At 39.2% G+C, this 15,967-nt stretch overlaps 1 protein-coding gene across 8 annotated transcripts in view; it reads left to right on the top strand.

Annotated features, from left to right (window-relative positions):
* LOC137236741 (uncharacterized) overlaps nucleotides 1-15,967 on the top strand; it is a 208,403-nt gene that overhangs the window by 142,994 nt on the left and 49,442 nt on the right. For 6 of the 8 annotated variants that reach the window (XM_067759714.1, XM_067759711.1, XM_067759708.1 and 3 more), the window contains 3 exons: nucleotides 9,319-9,521; nucleotides 9,590-10,064; nucleotides 13,406-14,001. In XM_067759714.1, the coding sequence (XP_067615815.1) occupies nucleotides 9,319-9,521; nucleotides 9,590-10,064; nucleotides 13,406-14,001 (1,274 nt within the window). Of the gene's footprint in view, nucleotides 1-3,802; nucleotides 3,873-3,937; nucleotides 4,007-9,318; nucleotides 9,522-9,589; nucleotides 10,065-13,405; nucleotides 14,002-15,967 lie in introns of those variants that run through there. The other 2 variants (XM_067759716.1, XM_067759715.1) reach the window with 2 other exon arrangements.

The following is a 15,967-nucleotide window of genomic DNA, read 5'->3' as shown; positions in this document are numbered from 1 at the left end:
TATTTCGGAAGTTCATCAACGACTATAGTGGCATAGCAAAGCCTTTAACGCAGTTATTGAAGAGAGAACATGTTTTCCAATGGGGGTCCGAGCAGGATGCAGCCTTTTGTCGGTTGAAAGAAGCACTAATCAACGCACCGGTATTAGTAATGTACGAAGCTACGAAGGTTCACGAGGTGCACACAGATGCTAGCTCATATGGCTTGTCAGGGGTTTTGCTACAGCAGGAAGAAGAGGGTTTGAAGCCGGTACACTACTATATTCGTCAATGTAGTGAAGCAGAAAGCAGATACGCTAGCCATGACCTAGAGGTGCTGGCTGTGTTTGAAACGTTAGACAGGTTTAGGTACTATCTATTGCGTACACAGTTCTCAGTATACACCGATTGCAACGCGGTAGTGACAACTAAAGCCACTACGGTTTTACAGCTTCGCATAGCCGGGTGGTGGTTGCGCCTTTAGGAATTTGACTTCACTTGCAAACATCGAGCGGGTGCTGGAATGACTCATGTCGATTCATTAAGCAGAAGTCCAGTGGAATAACCGATTGAACTAGAAACAGTTGCAGAAAAGATAATGAAGGTCAATAGCGGAGCAGAGTAGTCCGACTGGATTTATACCATGCAAATGCAGGATTCGAAATTACAAGCGATCATACAGATTCTGAAGGGAAATCAGTTTGTGGATGAATTGGTCAAAAATTAGATAGAAGCGGACTATGCTGTGGAAAAGGGTCGACTTATGCGGAAGGTAAACGGGCAGCTTAAACTAGTAGTACCTCAGGTAGCGCGATGGCGAATAGTGAAGGCGTGCCATGACGATGCTGGTAATTTTGCTTTGGAGAAGACGATTCAGAAGATCAGTAAAGGATTCTGGTTCCCACGGATTCGCAGGTACGTCAAATCATATATCGAAGGATGCGAGGAGTGTTGCTTGAACAAAGCTAGAGGTGGCAAGCCAGAGGTCCAGATGCACATCATGGAGGTGCTGCCAATCCCATTTAGAAGCGTGCATATCGATCATCTGGGGCCATTTCTGAGGAGTAAGAGAGGCAATTGTTATATTTTGGTAGTTGTTTGCAGCTTTACTAAATACTCCATCCTTAAAGCTCTCCGGAATACCAAGACAGAGCCTGTGATTAAAGCTTTGGAGGAGTTGATGGTCATCTTCGCTGCACCGTGAAGGAACCGAAGGACTGGGATGCAGCGTTGCTAAAAATACAGTGGAACCTTAATTCGCAACGACATGAAGTGACCAAGTTCAGTCCTAGCGAGCTGGTCTTCAACTTCGATCCCAGAAATGTAACCCAAAACCGAATGATTCAAGCGCTCCATGGCGAAGTCGATGTTGGGACAGATTTGAGAGCAAACAAGAAGAAGCAGTTAAGAACATTTTAGCGGAAAGACAGAAATGGAAAGAAAGATATGATAAAAAACATAGTAAGCCGCATAAATACCACGTGGGAGATTTGGTTGTGATTGACCATGTGTCAACAGCAACGGGAGATTTACATAAGCTAGATCCAGTGTTCAAGGGTCCATATATTGTTACCAGCCGACGATACTGTGGTGTGATGAGTACTGACCATATGAAACCATGGTTCATGCTGGCACCAGGTTTGGATGTCGATGAAGACGACGAGGGTGACGAATCGTCCGGGAGTGACGATATGTCAGGACCGGCCGAGTTGTCATCGCCACCGAGTGAGAAATGTCATCGCTAGTTAGTTGGTGTTGAACGGTTGAACAAGGCGAACGTGATCACGAGCGGACAACGAAGAACATTTAATATCATTTGCATTAAAACTATTTGTATATCAATTTCATTATAATTCCATTATTTATTATTAAATAAACTATTCAAAGTCATCCGTGACAATTTTGATATATGAAAGTATACCTACATATATTATGCCGTTGCGCAATTCCGTTCTGGGAACAATATTGATGCGCTCTGTGAGCTTTGCTCAGCTGAGTATAATAATGATATCTGAATCTTTTCTTACATTATTCTTACACACTGAAATCAATCATCAAACAGATAAATTTTAAAGAAAAATCTAGTTCGCTGTTTTTATGAAAAAAATTAGTTCAAACTTATGAAGTAATTATTCGAACCCAGGGGACACAGTTTTCTTGCTGACTATCGGCAAACGACGGAAAATCATTCCAGAATTTATGCACCTCGTTTTTTTTTCTTACTTGTGTTTTTATACTCAGCGTGCTTTGCACACAGAGTATATTAACTTCGATTGGAAAACGGTTGGTTATACAGGTATAAAGGAATCGGGATAGATATAAACTTCTGTATATCAAAAACATCAGTGTCGAAAAAAATTTGATTGCCCATGCCCGTCCGTCCGTCCGTCTGTCCGTTAACACGATAACTTGAGTAAATATTGAGATATCTTCACCAAATTTGGTACACGAACTTATCTGGACCCAGAATTGCGAAATCGGATGATAACCACGCCCACTTTTTATATATATAACATTTTGGTAAACACAAGAAACCTGATTATTTAGTAAATAATACACCTATAATGTTGAAATTTGACGTGTGGACTGATATTGAGACTCTTGATATAAATTTGAAACAACTTCTCATAAAATCAATTTTACATATATTATTAGTCATAAATCAAAAATCGTTAAACCTATCGTAACAAAATTCGGCAGCGAGGTTGCCTTTACTATGAGGAATGCTTTGAAGAAAAATTAACGACATCGGGTAAGGACCACGCCCACTTTTATATAAAAAATTTTAAAAGGGCCGTGGGCGAATAAAATAAGCTTTATCTTTGCAAAAAAGAGCTTTATATCAATGGTATTTCATTTCCCAAGTGGATTTATAACAATAAATAGGAAAAACTTCAAATTTAAATTCAAATTTTTATGACTGAGCAATTTTCTATGTTTCGGGAGCCATAACTCGAAGAAAAATTAACGGATCGTAATAATATTGGGTACACAAATTTTTCCTACAGCAGGAAATATTTCTAGAAAAAATGGACGAGATCGGTTGAAGACCACGGCAACTTAGATATAAAACAAGTTTAAAAGGGTCGTAGACTAGAATAATATGCTATAACTTAGCAAAAAATAGTTTTGAATCAATGATATTTCACTTATCAAGTTTTACTGTAAGAGGAAATGGGGAGGCATTTTTTTTTTCAAATGGGCGGTGCCACGTGTTATGTAGAAAAGTAATTAATCTGAAATGAAATGTGCAATTGAAGCTCACGCTGAGTATATAATGCTCGGTTACACCCGAACTTAGACACCTTTACTTGTGTTTTTTTTTTGTTTGTTGATTATTTTGCCTTTTCAATGATACTATACGCAAAATATATTTATAGAATTTTGTTCATAATATAATAATTTTTATTAGTGATTCTGGGCCAGAGTATAATTTTTATTAAGTTTTCCAAAAAAAAAAAAAAAAACTTTTCGGCCGATAAATAAAAGGCAAAAACTAAAGTTTTTTTCATGAGCCTCGTAAGGAATCTCTTCTCGAACAAGTTAGAGAAATTTTAAGAACTTTTCAAAATTGTAAGAGCTTTAAGAATGATTTTTATTTGTTATGATCAAAGGGGTAACAATTTATAAAAATAAAAGAAATACTCATAAAAAAACTAATGAATTAACTAGCCAAGTGCATATGTTGCATATATATTTTTTCCATCGTTCTTCAAAGAAAAAAAAGGTACATATTTAGAATCAATCTAATGTATAAACATTTTCATGTGGTTTGTTTTGTTTATGTTTCGCGCCTTGTCAGTACAATAGTTGCTTCCGACGATCGTGAAATATTCTCATTTTTTCGTATGTAAAAGCATCACACACACGCAATTCTAATAAATGAAATATGTAGGTATGTATTATATTATTATGGATTTTACTGATTCAGTTGAATTTTTAAAATCTGTGAAAGTTTGGCAATATGTCCAACAGTCAGTTTTGACTTTTTAAATATGATCGAAAGGGGGAAAAAGCAATCGCAATCAGGCACGTATTATTTTATTCTTGTAACTACATATATTTGTACGTGCGGGTGCTTACCATTGAGTACATACATATAATTCCAATATCCAATAGATCGGCAAATGATCATATACAAAGTTTATTGACGCTCAAAAAATACCTAAAATATTCATCTTTCAGATATTTAACGAAAATTGTGTTTGTGCAAAAATATGGTGACAGTGTTTTGAAAACTTCTTGTGCATATATATGTATATGCACCTTATTAATGTAAATATTATTTATGTTTCAATTTCAAAACAGTTGCTTTTATGAAAACTTACAACAGAGAGTAATTTTTTTAGAAAAACATGTATGGAATACTCGGATTCTTCTTTTATTTCTAAGCTAAATTGCTAAAGAAATTTTATTAGTGATCTAAAAAAAACCATGGTAAAAAATTGTTTCGAGTTAATTTGTTTTATAATTAAAAAAAAAAAAACAAAATTATATAAAAATTTTATAAAAAAATTGTGACTGGGATGCTGAAAACATTATCATCATCAATAATTGGCGTTTATATGCCTGGCCGAGATCGGCTGTTGCATAACGAGTCACACCAGATATCCATGTTTCGTAATAACTGAAGCAAAGTGATAGCAACAAGGAAGATCAAATTTGAAATCAGATCTTTCTCCATCTCCTACTAGGCGGGTTCCAATTGACTCCAATTAGCGCTCATGCGCCGTTTTGATACCACAAACTCGTGAGTTAACCAATGAAAGGGTGTTGTAAGAATACTAATAAACATTTTCACGTGCATCAGGGAAAAACCCGTCCCCCTATGTCCATCCCGTGGAGTTTATGAATTTGAGAAGCTCTCCCGCCCTAACATCCTTGAGTTCTGGGAGGCTTTCGAAAAAGGGTTTTCCAAGAAACTTTATTCTGCTTCGGCAGTGTGCTGGGCATTCGCACAGCAGATGCTCAACCGTTTCCTCCGCCTCCGGACGCTTGCAGCTGCGGCAGGAGGTATTGTGTTCCAGTCCCATCCGTGCCGCATGTACTCCAATGGTCCAATGCCCCGTGAGCACCGCAACTACTCTGGATATATCCCTTATGTTCATCTTAAGGACAGCTACCGATTATTTTTCATTATATAGTGGCCACATGCTCTTGGAAACTCTACAGGTCCGCAACCGATTCCACCTATTGTTGGCCTCCCCCAACCAGTGCTGGGAGATGCGACCCTTGATGAGTCCCAGGGGTGCAAGGACCTCCTTCGCTCCTGAGACATTAAGAGCTGCTCCACGCCACGCTCCAGCTCATCCGCCATCTCGTTACCCTGTATGTTTCCCTACACTGCCCAACCAGGTCTGATGATATCGTCTCTGACCCGAGTGCCCCAAGAGCCGCCTGGCTATCGGAGAAAATGGCTACACTGTTACCGTTACTTTTGATATCCAATTACGCTTTGCACGCCTCTCGGATAGCGAAAATCTCAGCTTGAAACACACTTGCCGAGTCGGGAAGCCGCATACATAAGGACGTGGGCGGGACAGTCGCAAATACTCCCGCTCCCACTCCGCAAGCCATTTTGGATCCGTCCGTGAAAACCGAGATGTCGAATCTCTGAGTGATCCCCCCCTCTTTGCAATCTTTCCTTGTGGGCAAGATAATTGAAGACTTTCTTTGGACATATGTAGTCCGTTTTTGCCATGATTCGGGATTCGTTAATATTGAGCAGGATACGCCCGTGCCCGTATGTACGCTCCCTCAAAAGGCCAAACTCCCGAAGACTTAGGGCCCCTTGAGATGCCGTTTCCTTGATAAATAAATCTAACGGTGGAACACTACCCACTGAGTAAAGGTCTCCTTCTTCCTCTGCGTCCACTTATGGTTGTTGATTCGAGTACTGCCTGAGTTGGAGTGTGTTATTTCATTCGCAATACATGACCTAAACAGCGAAGAGTTTGTTCTATTTTCATATCTGCGCAAAGCTCAACAACTCATCTTTAAACCTCCTTCGATTCACACAGTTGGAACCACGGATCCGATCCTACATCTCTCGGAAACCTTTTTCCTCTAATTTTCCGAGGCCATACCTAATACCATTTACCGTGATCTCGTGTCATACATAGAGAGAGGTATAAATTGTATGTAGGGTTACCAGATTTTTTTACTCTAATTCAGTTGTTAGCCCTAAAAATTCCGTGTATTTAGGTACATGTTTGTTAAACAAAAAAACTCTGAAATTTACAAAACGTTTATAAAAAAAAACATTAAAACGAAGAAATCTTATTCATTTCTAACATATCGATGGCGCAATTATGTGCATATTTCTACATAATATGAGTCGAAAGCATATTGTGGAACAACAGCATCATACATACATTCATACTACTTAGTTTGCACTTACCAAAAGCGCTCAATTGAAACACGTATATTAAATGCGTAAAATTTAAATATGAATGTTGCAAATAGAGAACTTTCTAAGAAGTTTTCGTTCCTTTTATGATTAATTTGTTATTAAACAAGACGATTTTGAAATTTCACCTTTGAGCAGGAATATTTTTCACTACATTTTATTTTGATACCTCAAACATTTGTCGTAGTATGGTCCAAAATCACATTGAACCTAAATTTTTTATTGGAGCACATAAGTAGTAGTACTATCAAAATTTACTGTCAAACTTTTCTATGACAGTACCCAAAATGGCCTAGTTTTATTTTGAGCCGTAAAGCTATGCTGTTATGTTAATTTATGACATCATAAATACCATTTTTTCATCGACAACTTGCCACCTTCAAGTACGAATTAAACAAGTAAAGTCTAAAGTCGGTGGAAACTAAACGTAATACACCCAGTTTTGTGCTTTCATATACACAGGGTTGGATAGTGGAACCTAAATATTAAATCATTCATCGGTTTAAGCAATTTTTGAAACTCTTTTGTACTAAATTGGAAAGCTCTCAATTTAATATTATGTTTTTTAGTTTTCTTCAGTTTCAACTTAAAACTTATTTGAATAATAGTCTAAAATCTTTATATTGTTTTAAACCAAAACTAAAAAAGTTTAAAAAATCTAAAAATTGAAATTTCTAGTCACATCTGGGTTTGAAACAAAACTAGAAAGTTTCAAAAATATAAAAAAAATTTAAACTTTTATATAAGGTAGGTAGGTTGAACTGGCCGGTCCATGAGGACCTCACATAGACTGATTGAGTCCGTAGTGTTACCAGAAGTTTGTTTTAATGACCAAACTGAAAAACCCTATCAAAAACCAGGACCTATGTTATAAAATAACTCCGTCCTCTTGGCAAATACTAGAAGCTTCCTAGGACTTAAGCCACTTGCTGATTCTAGATCTGACAGCTGTATCACTCCTAATAGCTGGAGTCTTAGCCTGGCAAGTGCAGGGCACGAGCACAGAACGTGCTCGATCGTTTCCTCCTCCAACCTGCACTTCCTACACCTGCTATCACTGACCAAGCATAATTTAAAGGCATGTGACGCCAGAAGGCAGTGTCCAGTCAGAATACCCATCATGAGTCTACAGTCCTCTCTTTTTAATGATAGAAGCAACTGTGTTAGTCTAAGGTTGTAAGACCTACACATAATCTTCGACACTTTACAGCCCCGCGCTTGAACCCACGCCTTTCCTGCTTGGTCGATCATGTGCACCTCTCGCCTTCGCTTAATCTCGCCCAATCTAATTGGGACGTCTACGGAGCAAGCTTCAAGGGATGCGCCCTTTTTAGCTAATTCGTCCGCTTTTTCATTCCCATCTATTCCCATATGCCCTGGGACCCAATATAGATGTATGCTTCTCCCTGTCCCGATTCTCTCCAGAGACTGCTTACACTCTAACACGCATTTAGATGCTGTGCTATGCGAGATTATTGCCTTAATTGCTGCTTGACTGCCAATATAAAAGTTAACACGGTTGCAGCTTAAGCTATTCTCTTCCAGGGTTTCTACTTTATATAAAGTATTACATATAACCAAACTGAAGATCCTGAGTTCACGCTCGTGCAAGGAAAAATCAAAATTTTAGACTCAAGTTTTTTCAATTGGAAGAAAATGTTTCTAAGCGGGGTCGCCCGTCGATAGTGTTTGGCAAGCACTCCGAGTGTATTTCTGCAATGAAAAGATTCTCGGAATCGGCGTAAAACATGTAAGTCCCGTCCTGCCAATTTGTAGGAAAAATGTAAAAAGATGCACGACAACAATTGGAAGAGAAGACCGACCTAAACCCCTTTGGAACTGTATCGCGCATGCTTTCATTTTATTTATTTAATGCGAAAATAAATGTCACATTTTGGGTTAAAGCTTGTTTCTAAATTTTTTATGATGCTTTGTCGGTACTTGAACCCACGATCTTCGCTGTAGTAAGTGGAGTACGCTCTCGCCACACCACGGTGGCCGCCAGGCCTAATTGTATATTTCATGAATATGAAAAAATCTATTACGTTTCGTCCCTGTCCCAAAATTGTAACTCCTTAAAGGAGAAGAGGTGGACTCACCAAAAAGAATACTGCAGTGACCATTAAAAAAATCTGAATTGGTTTAGCCATATACGTCTGTATTTTTGAGCCCAAACTAGTCCTTAAAGGTTTGAGATAACTATAGCATAATGTCCAATTCAACAGATTTTTCGAAAATAGAATTTTTTGTCACATCTTCCCCATTTTAGTCGCTTAAAGCTTCAAAGTTCACCAGACGCTTTTTATATAGCATATATTATCGTTGAATCGCCATGATCGGATATAGTATGTATATGTACTTAGTATATATCTCATACAAAGTATCATTCAGGTAAGAGGGTTTTCGTCATTTCTGTCTTAATTTAACAGCTGGAAGCTTCAAATTAAACAAATGATTACGGCAGTAAATAGCCTACAATATTGTCTGAGAAAACTGTCAAGTTTGGTAGTAACTAAAATATATAACCCATACAACCGATCTAGCTTCTAAAAGCTTCAAATACACAGTGGTCTCAAAAGGTCTTCAAGTTCGGTAGCATATACATATATGATACATTCAACCGATTGCTCAGATAAGAGGGTTTTCATTATAGCTATGTAGTGTGCAAGAACTGCGAAACTTTGTGTCAGGATTACCATTTAGTTATTTATTATAGATTTATCGACAATGTCTCTTCTATCTCTTCTCTGTACATTGTATATGCTATAGGGCCAATTATTTAGAATTTTTGAAATTTCATCAGAGTATTGTTCAATTCTGTTCATGAAAGGCATGAGGTGTTGGGCACAGCCGAAAACAGTCTCGTCCCTACATATTTTTAAATTCAATTCAGCACTTGATTAAATAGCTTTTTCCTTTTGGTTAATTTCAGGGCAATCGGATATCAAACGCCTTCGTAGAGAGAACGAACAGTTGCGACGTGAGATTTGGACCCTACGCGACGAATGCGATCGTTTGAATAAGCGTTTTAAGGCGAAACTCTTAGATTACGAGTGCAATGCCAGGCATAGCGGATGTAGTGTTGGCGTACGGGGTAGCGGTAATGTTGCCTGTGACAGTAACTGCAACAGTGATGTGAGTTATAAAGAAACCTCACAATAATTTCTCTATAACACGCTCTCTTTTTCAATATGCTTCTGTAGGACTCCGATTCCTGTGATACTTGTAAAGAAAACAACGATCAATGTAGTGATGAATGCTGCAATGGTGGTAGCTGCCCACAGTTGGCAGCTAAGCAGTCTTTTGTTGAGTTCCCATCTGAATTTCCCCAAAGCCCTGCATCCCGTCCAGATATGGCAAATTTGGTGACGAATACTGCGAGAGGGCAGTGTGAAAGCGCACCAAATTTACACCAGACATTTGATCATCTGTCGGTGGTGTCGGAAGAGGTCGTGAGTAATGCCGATTTACATTCACATGTACCACATACAGATATGTTACACATTTGCACAACCGACAGCGGAGGTTCACAGATGACGTTACCCAGCATTGTAGGCCCTATGACACCATTGACACCCATCGAACAGGTGGCCAACCAACTGAATGATCTACAATCAAACGTACCGCCTTTATCTTACTTTGAGAATGTGTTACAGGATCACATGGGATCCAATATAGGTAAGCAAACAAATATACGCTTATCAGGAATAAGAAATTTTGGAAACTTAAAATGTATACAAATATGTTAAGCAGTAAATTAGCTGTCGTAGCTGTTTTTGCCTGAAATTGTGGTTTTGTCTGAATCTTCTTCCCTTCAGTAACTAAAATTTCCAACACAAATTTTTTCAGTTAAGTTTCGTCACTTCGTTTGAACTTCGGAAAGAACTTAATGTGGCAGCTTTTCTTAATGGTGGCCATTTAGGATCTTTTATGATTTCAGAGCAACATAATTTTGCATCTTCTGTCTTTATTCAGCTATGTGAACGTTTTCATTTTGAATATCACATGAACTTTCTCAAACTAATTTGAAAGCTTTTCAGATCGTTTTCGAACTTTCTATTTTGCCTGACCGTAAATTTAATCAGGAGATTTCGTTTTCTGCTTAATTCACCTGTTTAACATAGTAATAAAAAACTTTGCAAGTAATAACCGGAAGATGTATATATATATATAATATTGAAACGAATTTCCTCTAAGTTTTTAAGATGTTCATCAAAGTATTTGCCCAATACGGTGATGTCGTCCAGGTACACCTAGCATGTTTTCCAATGTAGTCCTTTCAATACCTGATCCATGAATCTCTCGAAAGTAGCTGGTGCATTGCATAGTCCAAAGGGCATTACTGTAAATTGCCAAAGACCATCTCCGACGCTGAAAGCTGTTTTCTCTTTGTCTTCCTCCTTCACCTGCACTTTCCAGTAGCCGCTTTTCAAGTCCAGTGTGGAAAACTATTTCGTACCAGAGAGCGAGTCCAGAGTGTCGTCAATTCTTGGCAATGGGTAGCTATCCTTTTTCGTAACGTCATTCAACTTCCGGTAGTCCACGCAAAACCTCATTTTTCCATCCTTCTTCTTTACAAGTACTACCGGCGAGCTCCAGGGACTAGCTAATTGTTCGATGAAGCCGCTGTCGCTCATTTCTTGTATAATTTGACTCACAACTTCCCGCTTCGCCAGTGGAACACTACGCGGAGCTTGACGTATCGGCCTCGCGTCTCCAGTGTCAATTTGATGTTTCACAACATTGGTGCGGCCTGGTTTGGAACCATCCTGGTCAAATATGTTTGCGTACTTTAGGAGCAGTTGCTTCGCTTTTCTCTGATTATCTTGATCTAGCCCCTCCGTCCATGCCGTGATGTCATTTGAAAGATCAGTCTTGATAGTTGAAACGCGTTCCTAGAGCTGTTCACAGTTAATAACTACTTCAGCCTCTTGTCATCTTCCCAATATAGCTTCTTTTGTCAGTATGAGTGGCGACTTTAACTCATTGAGTACTCTTACTGGAATACGTCCATCTTGCTTTGTCATAGCCAAGGTTTTTCCTACAATTATGTCTGGTGTTGATTTGTTTGCTGCTTCGACAACCCGTAATTTGTTCGTCCCACAATCTCCATCAACCTTTGCCCGGATGACTGCTTCTGATTTTGGTGGTATTTGCTGACTCTCTTCCACCAGCACACGTTTACTGCTGTAGCCTCTCTCGTAGCCGAAATTAAGGGGCACATCCATGTTCTTATATCTCATCGTCATCATTGCTTTGCATGTCGATCTTGATGCCTCGGTCGATTAAGAAGTCCACTCCACAAGCCTTTCGACATATGGCGCAAACTCCTGCAAAGTCTCATTAGCTTTTTGGTAGCGGTTTTGCAACTCTATTTGGTGTATCTGCTTCCTGTGTTCGCTTCCGTATCGCCTCTCTAGAGCGCTCATCAATGTTTCGTAGTTTTTCCGCTCTCCCTCGGGAATAGTCTGTAGGATTTCAGCAGCAGATCCTTTCAATGCCACGAATAGTGCAGCAGCTTTATCTTCAGCACTTCAGTTGTTCACTGCTGCGGTTTTCTCAAACTGAATCTTAAACACCTGGAAAGGAACAGAGCCGTCAAAAGATGGAGTTTTTACCTTCGTATTGCTTGCTGAAACAGCTGGGCGATTTAGTTGTAACTGCTCGATGCGACCTTTTAAATCATCTCCTGCCTGAAATTGAGCCATTTTTGCATCCTGCGCTTCCAGTTTTGATGATACTTGTTCCAAAATTTCTGCCGACATTTCAGATATACGTGCCTTCTGCGCTTCCAATTGAGATACCATATATGTCTTTTGGTCTTCCAGATGAGGTGACACTTGCGACGTCCTTTCTGAAATACGTGCCTCCTGTGATTCCAGTTGGGATGCTATATATGTCTTTTTTTCCAGTTGAGTTTTCATCTTGAATGTTATACGTGTCTCCTGTGATTCTAGTTGAGATGCCATATATGTCTTCTGTTTTGCCAGTTGAGATGACACTGTCGATGTTTGAGCAGATATTGCAGCTAAAATCATGTTCAAGTCTGTGCTCGTGAATGTCTGCGATGTTTCATTTTTCTCTTCAATTTTTGTTGTCTCGTCGACATCCAGATGAAAGACATACTCCTCCATGTTAATTCCTTCGGCTTCCATTGCCTCTCGTAGTCGTGCCTGAAGTTCGAGTTTAATGCCGGTTGTATTAAATCCACGGCTCTCCAAATCCTTCTTCAGTTGCTGGATCTTCAATTCACTCAAATTTGCCATGTCCTTGTTGTCCTCTGGAATTTATTCAACAATTCCTCTTCTGACACCAATTGTAACGAATTTACTGCAAATCATCTTATTTGCAACCTTCTGCTAAGTTCGAATCACTAAACTGTTGAATAAATAACTCCAATATTTAATAATGCAAAATGGCCTTTATTAAAGTACTTCACAATAAATAACTCTATTATTGCCCGACAGATAGCGTGCTTAATCGAAACTGATTCTAGCGCCTCTATTGTTGAGGCTTTTTATACTCTTTGATTTCTTCGTTGCATCTTCGAAGCGCTTCTGTTCTAGAATCTACTAGTTGGTTATCTGCTATAATTATAACTACAGATGTACGTTTATAGCTCTCATATGCGCGTGTGTTTGTGAGCGTCACTTCCACAATTATAATTGCATATCTCAGATAAGATATCTGCGTGTACGTACATATGTGTAGACATAATGATTGATTCGTTTATGTAGATACATAATGATTGATTTATGTAAGTGCATACAAGGCGCTGCTTAGCGTCGGCTTAGAGATGGCAGTGCCCCTTAGTGTTGCTAATATTCGTAAAAATATAAATATTACACTAACCATATTATAATTTCAAATTTCACCCTTTTCATAGTACAACTATTTGTGGGATGTAGGGTGAATATGGATATATTACAATAAGTTTCTAACATTACTTTTTACACATGTATGTATGTATGTAAATATGAATTATTTTTAATCACAAATCTTATATTTTCTACCTATAGGAAGTACTTCCAATGCTTACTCCCCAACGTCAAAAGTAATGCGTCACACAAATGGCTGGGACTATAAGCTGCAATCGCCTTTTGCGCACCGAAAGATGCCACTCGGAACTTCGCCGCCAGCATTGCAAATGGCTACACCCTCACCAAATATTAAACAACAAAATCAGAATACACAGCGTAACATATTGACCACATTTGTGTCTACGACTGAAACAACACCCACATCGAATGGGAGCTCATCAAATGCGCAAAGTGTTACAGTAACTGTACCGAGCGCAAATCAACTAAATAAGTTTGCAATAGAAACTATCGCAATTACAACGACACCTGCTCATGTGCCACCAATTCTTAATAGCCCAAAGCACTTTTTTGCTCCGCTTAAGCCACGTTTAAAGCTCAACACAGGGTTGGCTAATAAAGCACTTACCGAGTTTTCAATAGCCGATGGCGAAAGCAATACATGCCCGAATTGTGAACCACCTGATCTTTATGTACATAACGGCTTGGCATCCCCCTACCAGCATCAATCATTACCCGAAACGAACATAGCTGAAACAGATCTACCACCAGTACCACAACGTGGTAGCTCTTCACAAGTAAGTCCACAACATCGCTCACGAGCTCTTCAGCAAAGTCAGCATCAGCAGCAATGTTCTCAACAATATTTGCATCCGCATATGTACACGCATCAGCACCAGCAACAGCACCAGCGGCCACTGCAGCATCAATCAAATGAACTGCAATCACCTCCCACAGTACAACACTCTATAGTCACAATTACAGTGACTGTAGACGATACTGGTGATGTTGTCGCCAGTGCTGATGCTGTTGCCTCTAGCGGTCATGCTGCGTCTGTTGCTGCTGATAATAAGTTGAAAGCTTTCACTGCAGTGGACGGAAGTCCTGTATCGAATTTAATAAAGTCACCACACACACTGCAAACACTGCATCATCCTGCGTCAGCATTGTTAATGTTGGCATCGCCTAACAATATGCCATCGGTTTTCGTTGCGCAGCCTAATGCTATAATAACAAAGTTAAATGAGCCAATTTATGCTACCGCACAAAAACGCTGCAAAAACCTAAAAACTGCACCGGCCGTAACCAAACCTTTGATGGCGGCCATCATCAACACTACCAAAAATCTAACACCAACGAAGTCAAATAGGAGTAGCGCAACAGCTACTCCAATACACTCACCAATGCCAATGTCAACGCCAGCATCTGTCGCAAAAGCAAATCTTGTGGATAGTCAGAGTCAGGTGAGGTGTCTTAGCACCCCTCCAAATCTACTATGAGTGTTCACTGTTGTTGTTGATGGTAGACATACGAATGTAGAAAAATGTTAGATATAGAGCTCAATTCGGCACACAAAGATACATGTATGTATACTTCCTACACACAAGTAGTTGTTTTTTTAAAAGTTTTGGTTTTGCAAATTCACACATTTGTATAGTTTTTATGTTAATTTCGTTTAGTTGTTGGTTTTGCTTGGTTTCTTTTCTATACAGCTTGGACTAGGTTTAACTTCAGTTTGCACACAAGGCGCGAGTACATCCACATAATTAGACTGCTTTAGTTAGTCCAAAACTGATCCAAATATATAGCAATGACAATGATACTTATTTAGGTTGACCCGTTGCTAACCAAAGTAGACGTCTTCTCCATTTAAACTCTTTGTAGTCTTCGGAACGATGGACGTCTTATCATGGGACCGCACAGCTAATACACCCACATTTACCTACTGAATTTGTCAATAGTACTACCACCATTGGCTGACAAAATAATAACGTCAATGGTGCACCAGGACTTATGTTATAAAACTAATAATGTTCTCCTAGCAAATACCAAAAGTCTTCTAGTATTCCTACCGCACAGAAAATGTTTCTATTGATAATATTTTTTGGAAGCAGATGCCTCGCATATGTTCAGAGGGACAGGTTTCGGAAGACTTGAACTAAATTCATGATCCCAATTTGCGCCAGTTATCTCGAAATAGGTTGAGTAGGACTGGTCGACCTATAAAGATCTGACAGCAGTATCCGGAAGTTTTTGCTCACTAGCCCTGGAGTCGAACGCCAAATGCGCTCACCCATTTCTACCTGTGGCCTTCCCTCTGCTTCTTTCACTGTTCTCTCTTAATAAATTTGAGAAGCTTGGATGGGAACTTTTACTGTATATTCATCGAGTGCGTAGTCCCCTCTGCCAAATATTATGCAGTAATGCCTTAAAGGCTGCCTGCCTATCAAATTATATGCCGACACGTCAATCCTCCCAATATCGAAGGTCAGGCATTGCACCATGTAGTCTGTTATTTCTTACTAAATAAGTCATTAATACTATTATCATCCGGGATGCCTATAAGGGCTTAATACTACCGCTATGCTTATAATTTATAATCTTCATACCCGCTCTATTTCTTTTTACATTAGAACTTTTTTGAGTCCACCAAACAAGGATCCATAGTAAAGGGCCTGAACATCGCTGTAAATACCCAATGAGAGTAAGAGCAATAGGTCCCATGCGCATTGCATGTATACAGTTCCGTGGAGGCATTGCCCT

Source organism: Eurosta solidaginis, chromosome 1, assembly GCF_040869045.1.
Source record: "Eurosta solidaginis isolate ZX-2024a chromosome 1, ASM4086904v1, whole genome shotgun sequence".
NCBI lineage: Eukaryota > Metazoa > Arthropoda > Insecta > Diptera > Tephritidae > Eurosta > Eurosta solidaginis.
This window is presented reverse-complemented; position numbering and strand designations above follow the sequence as displayed.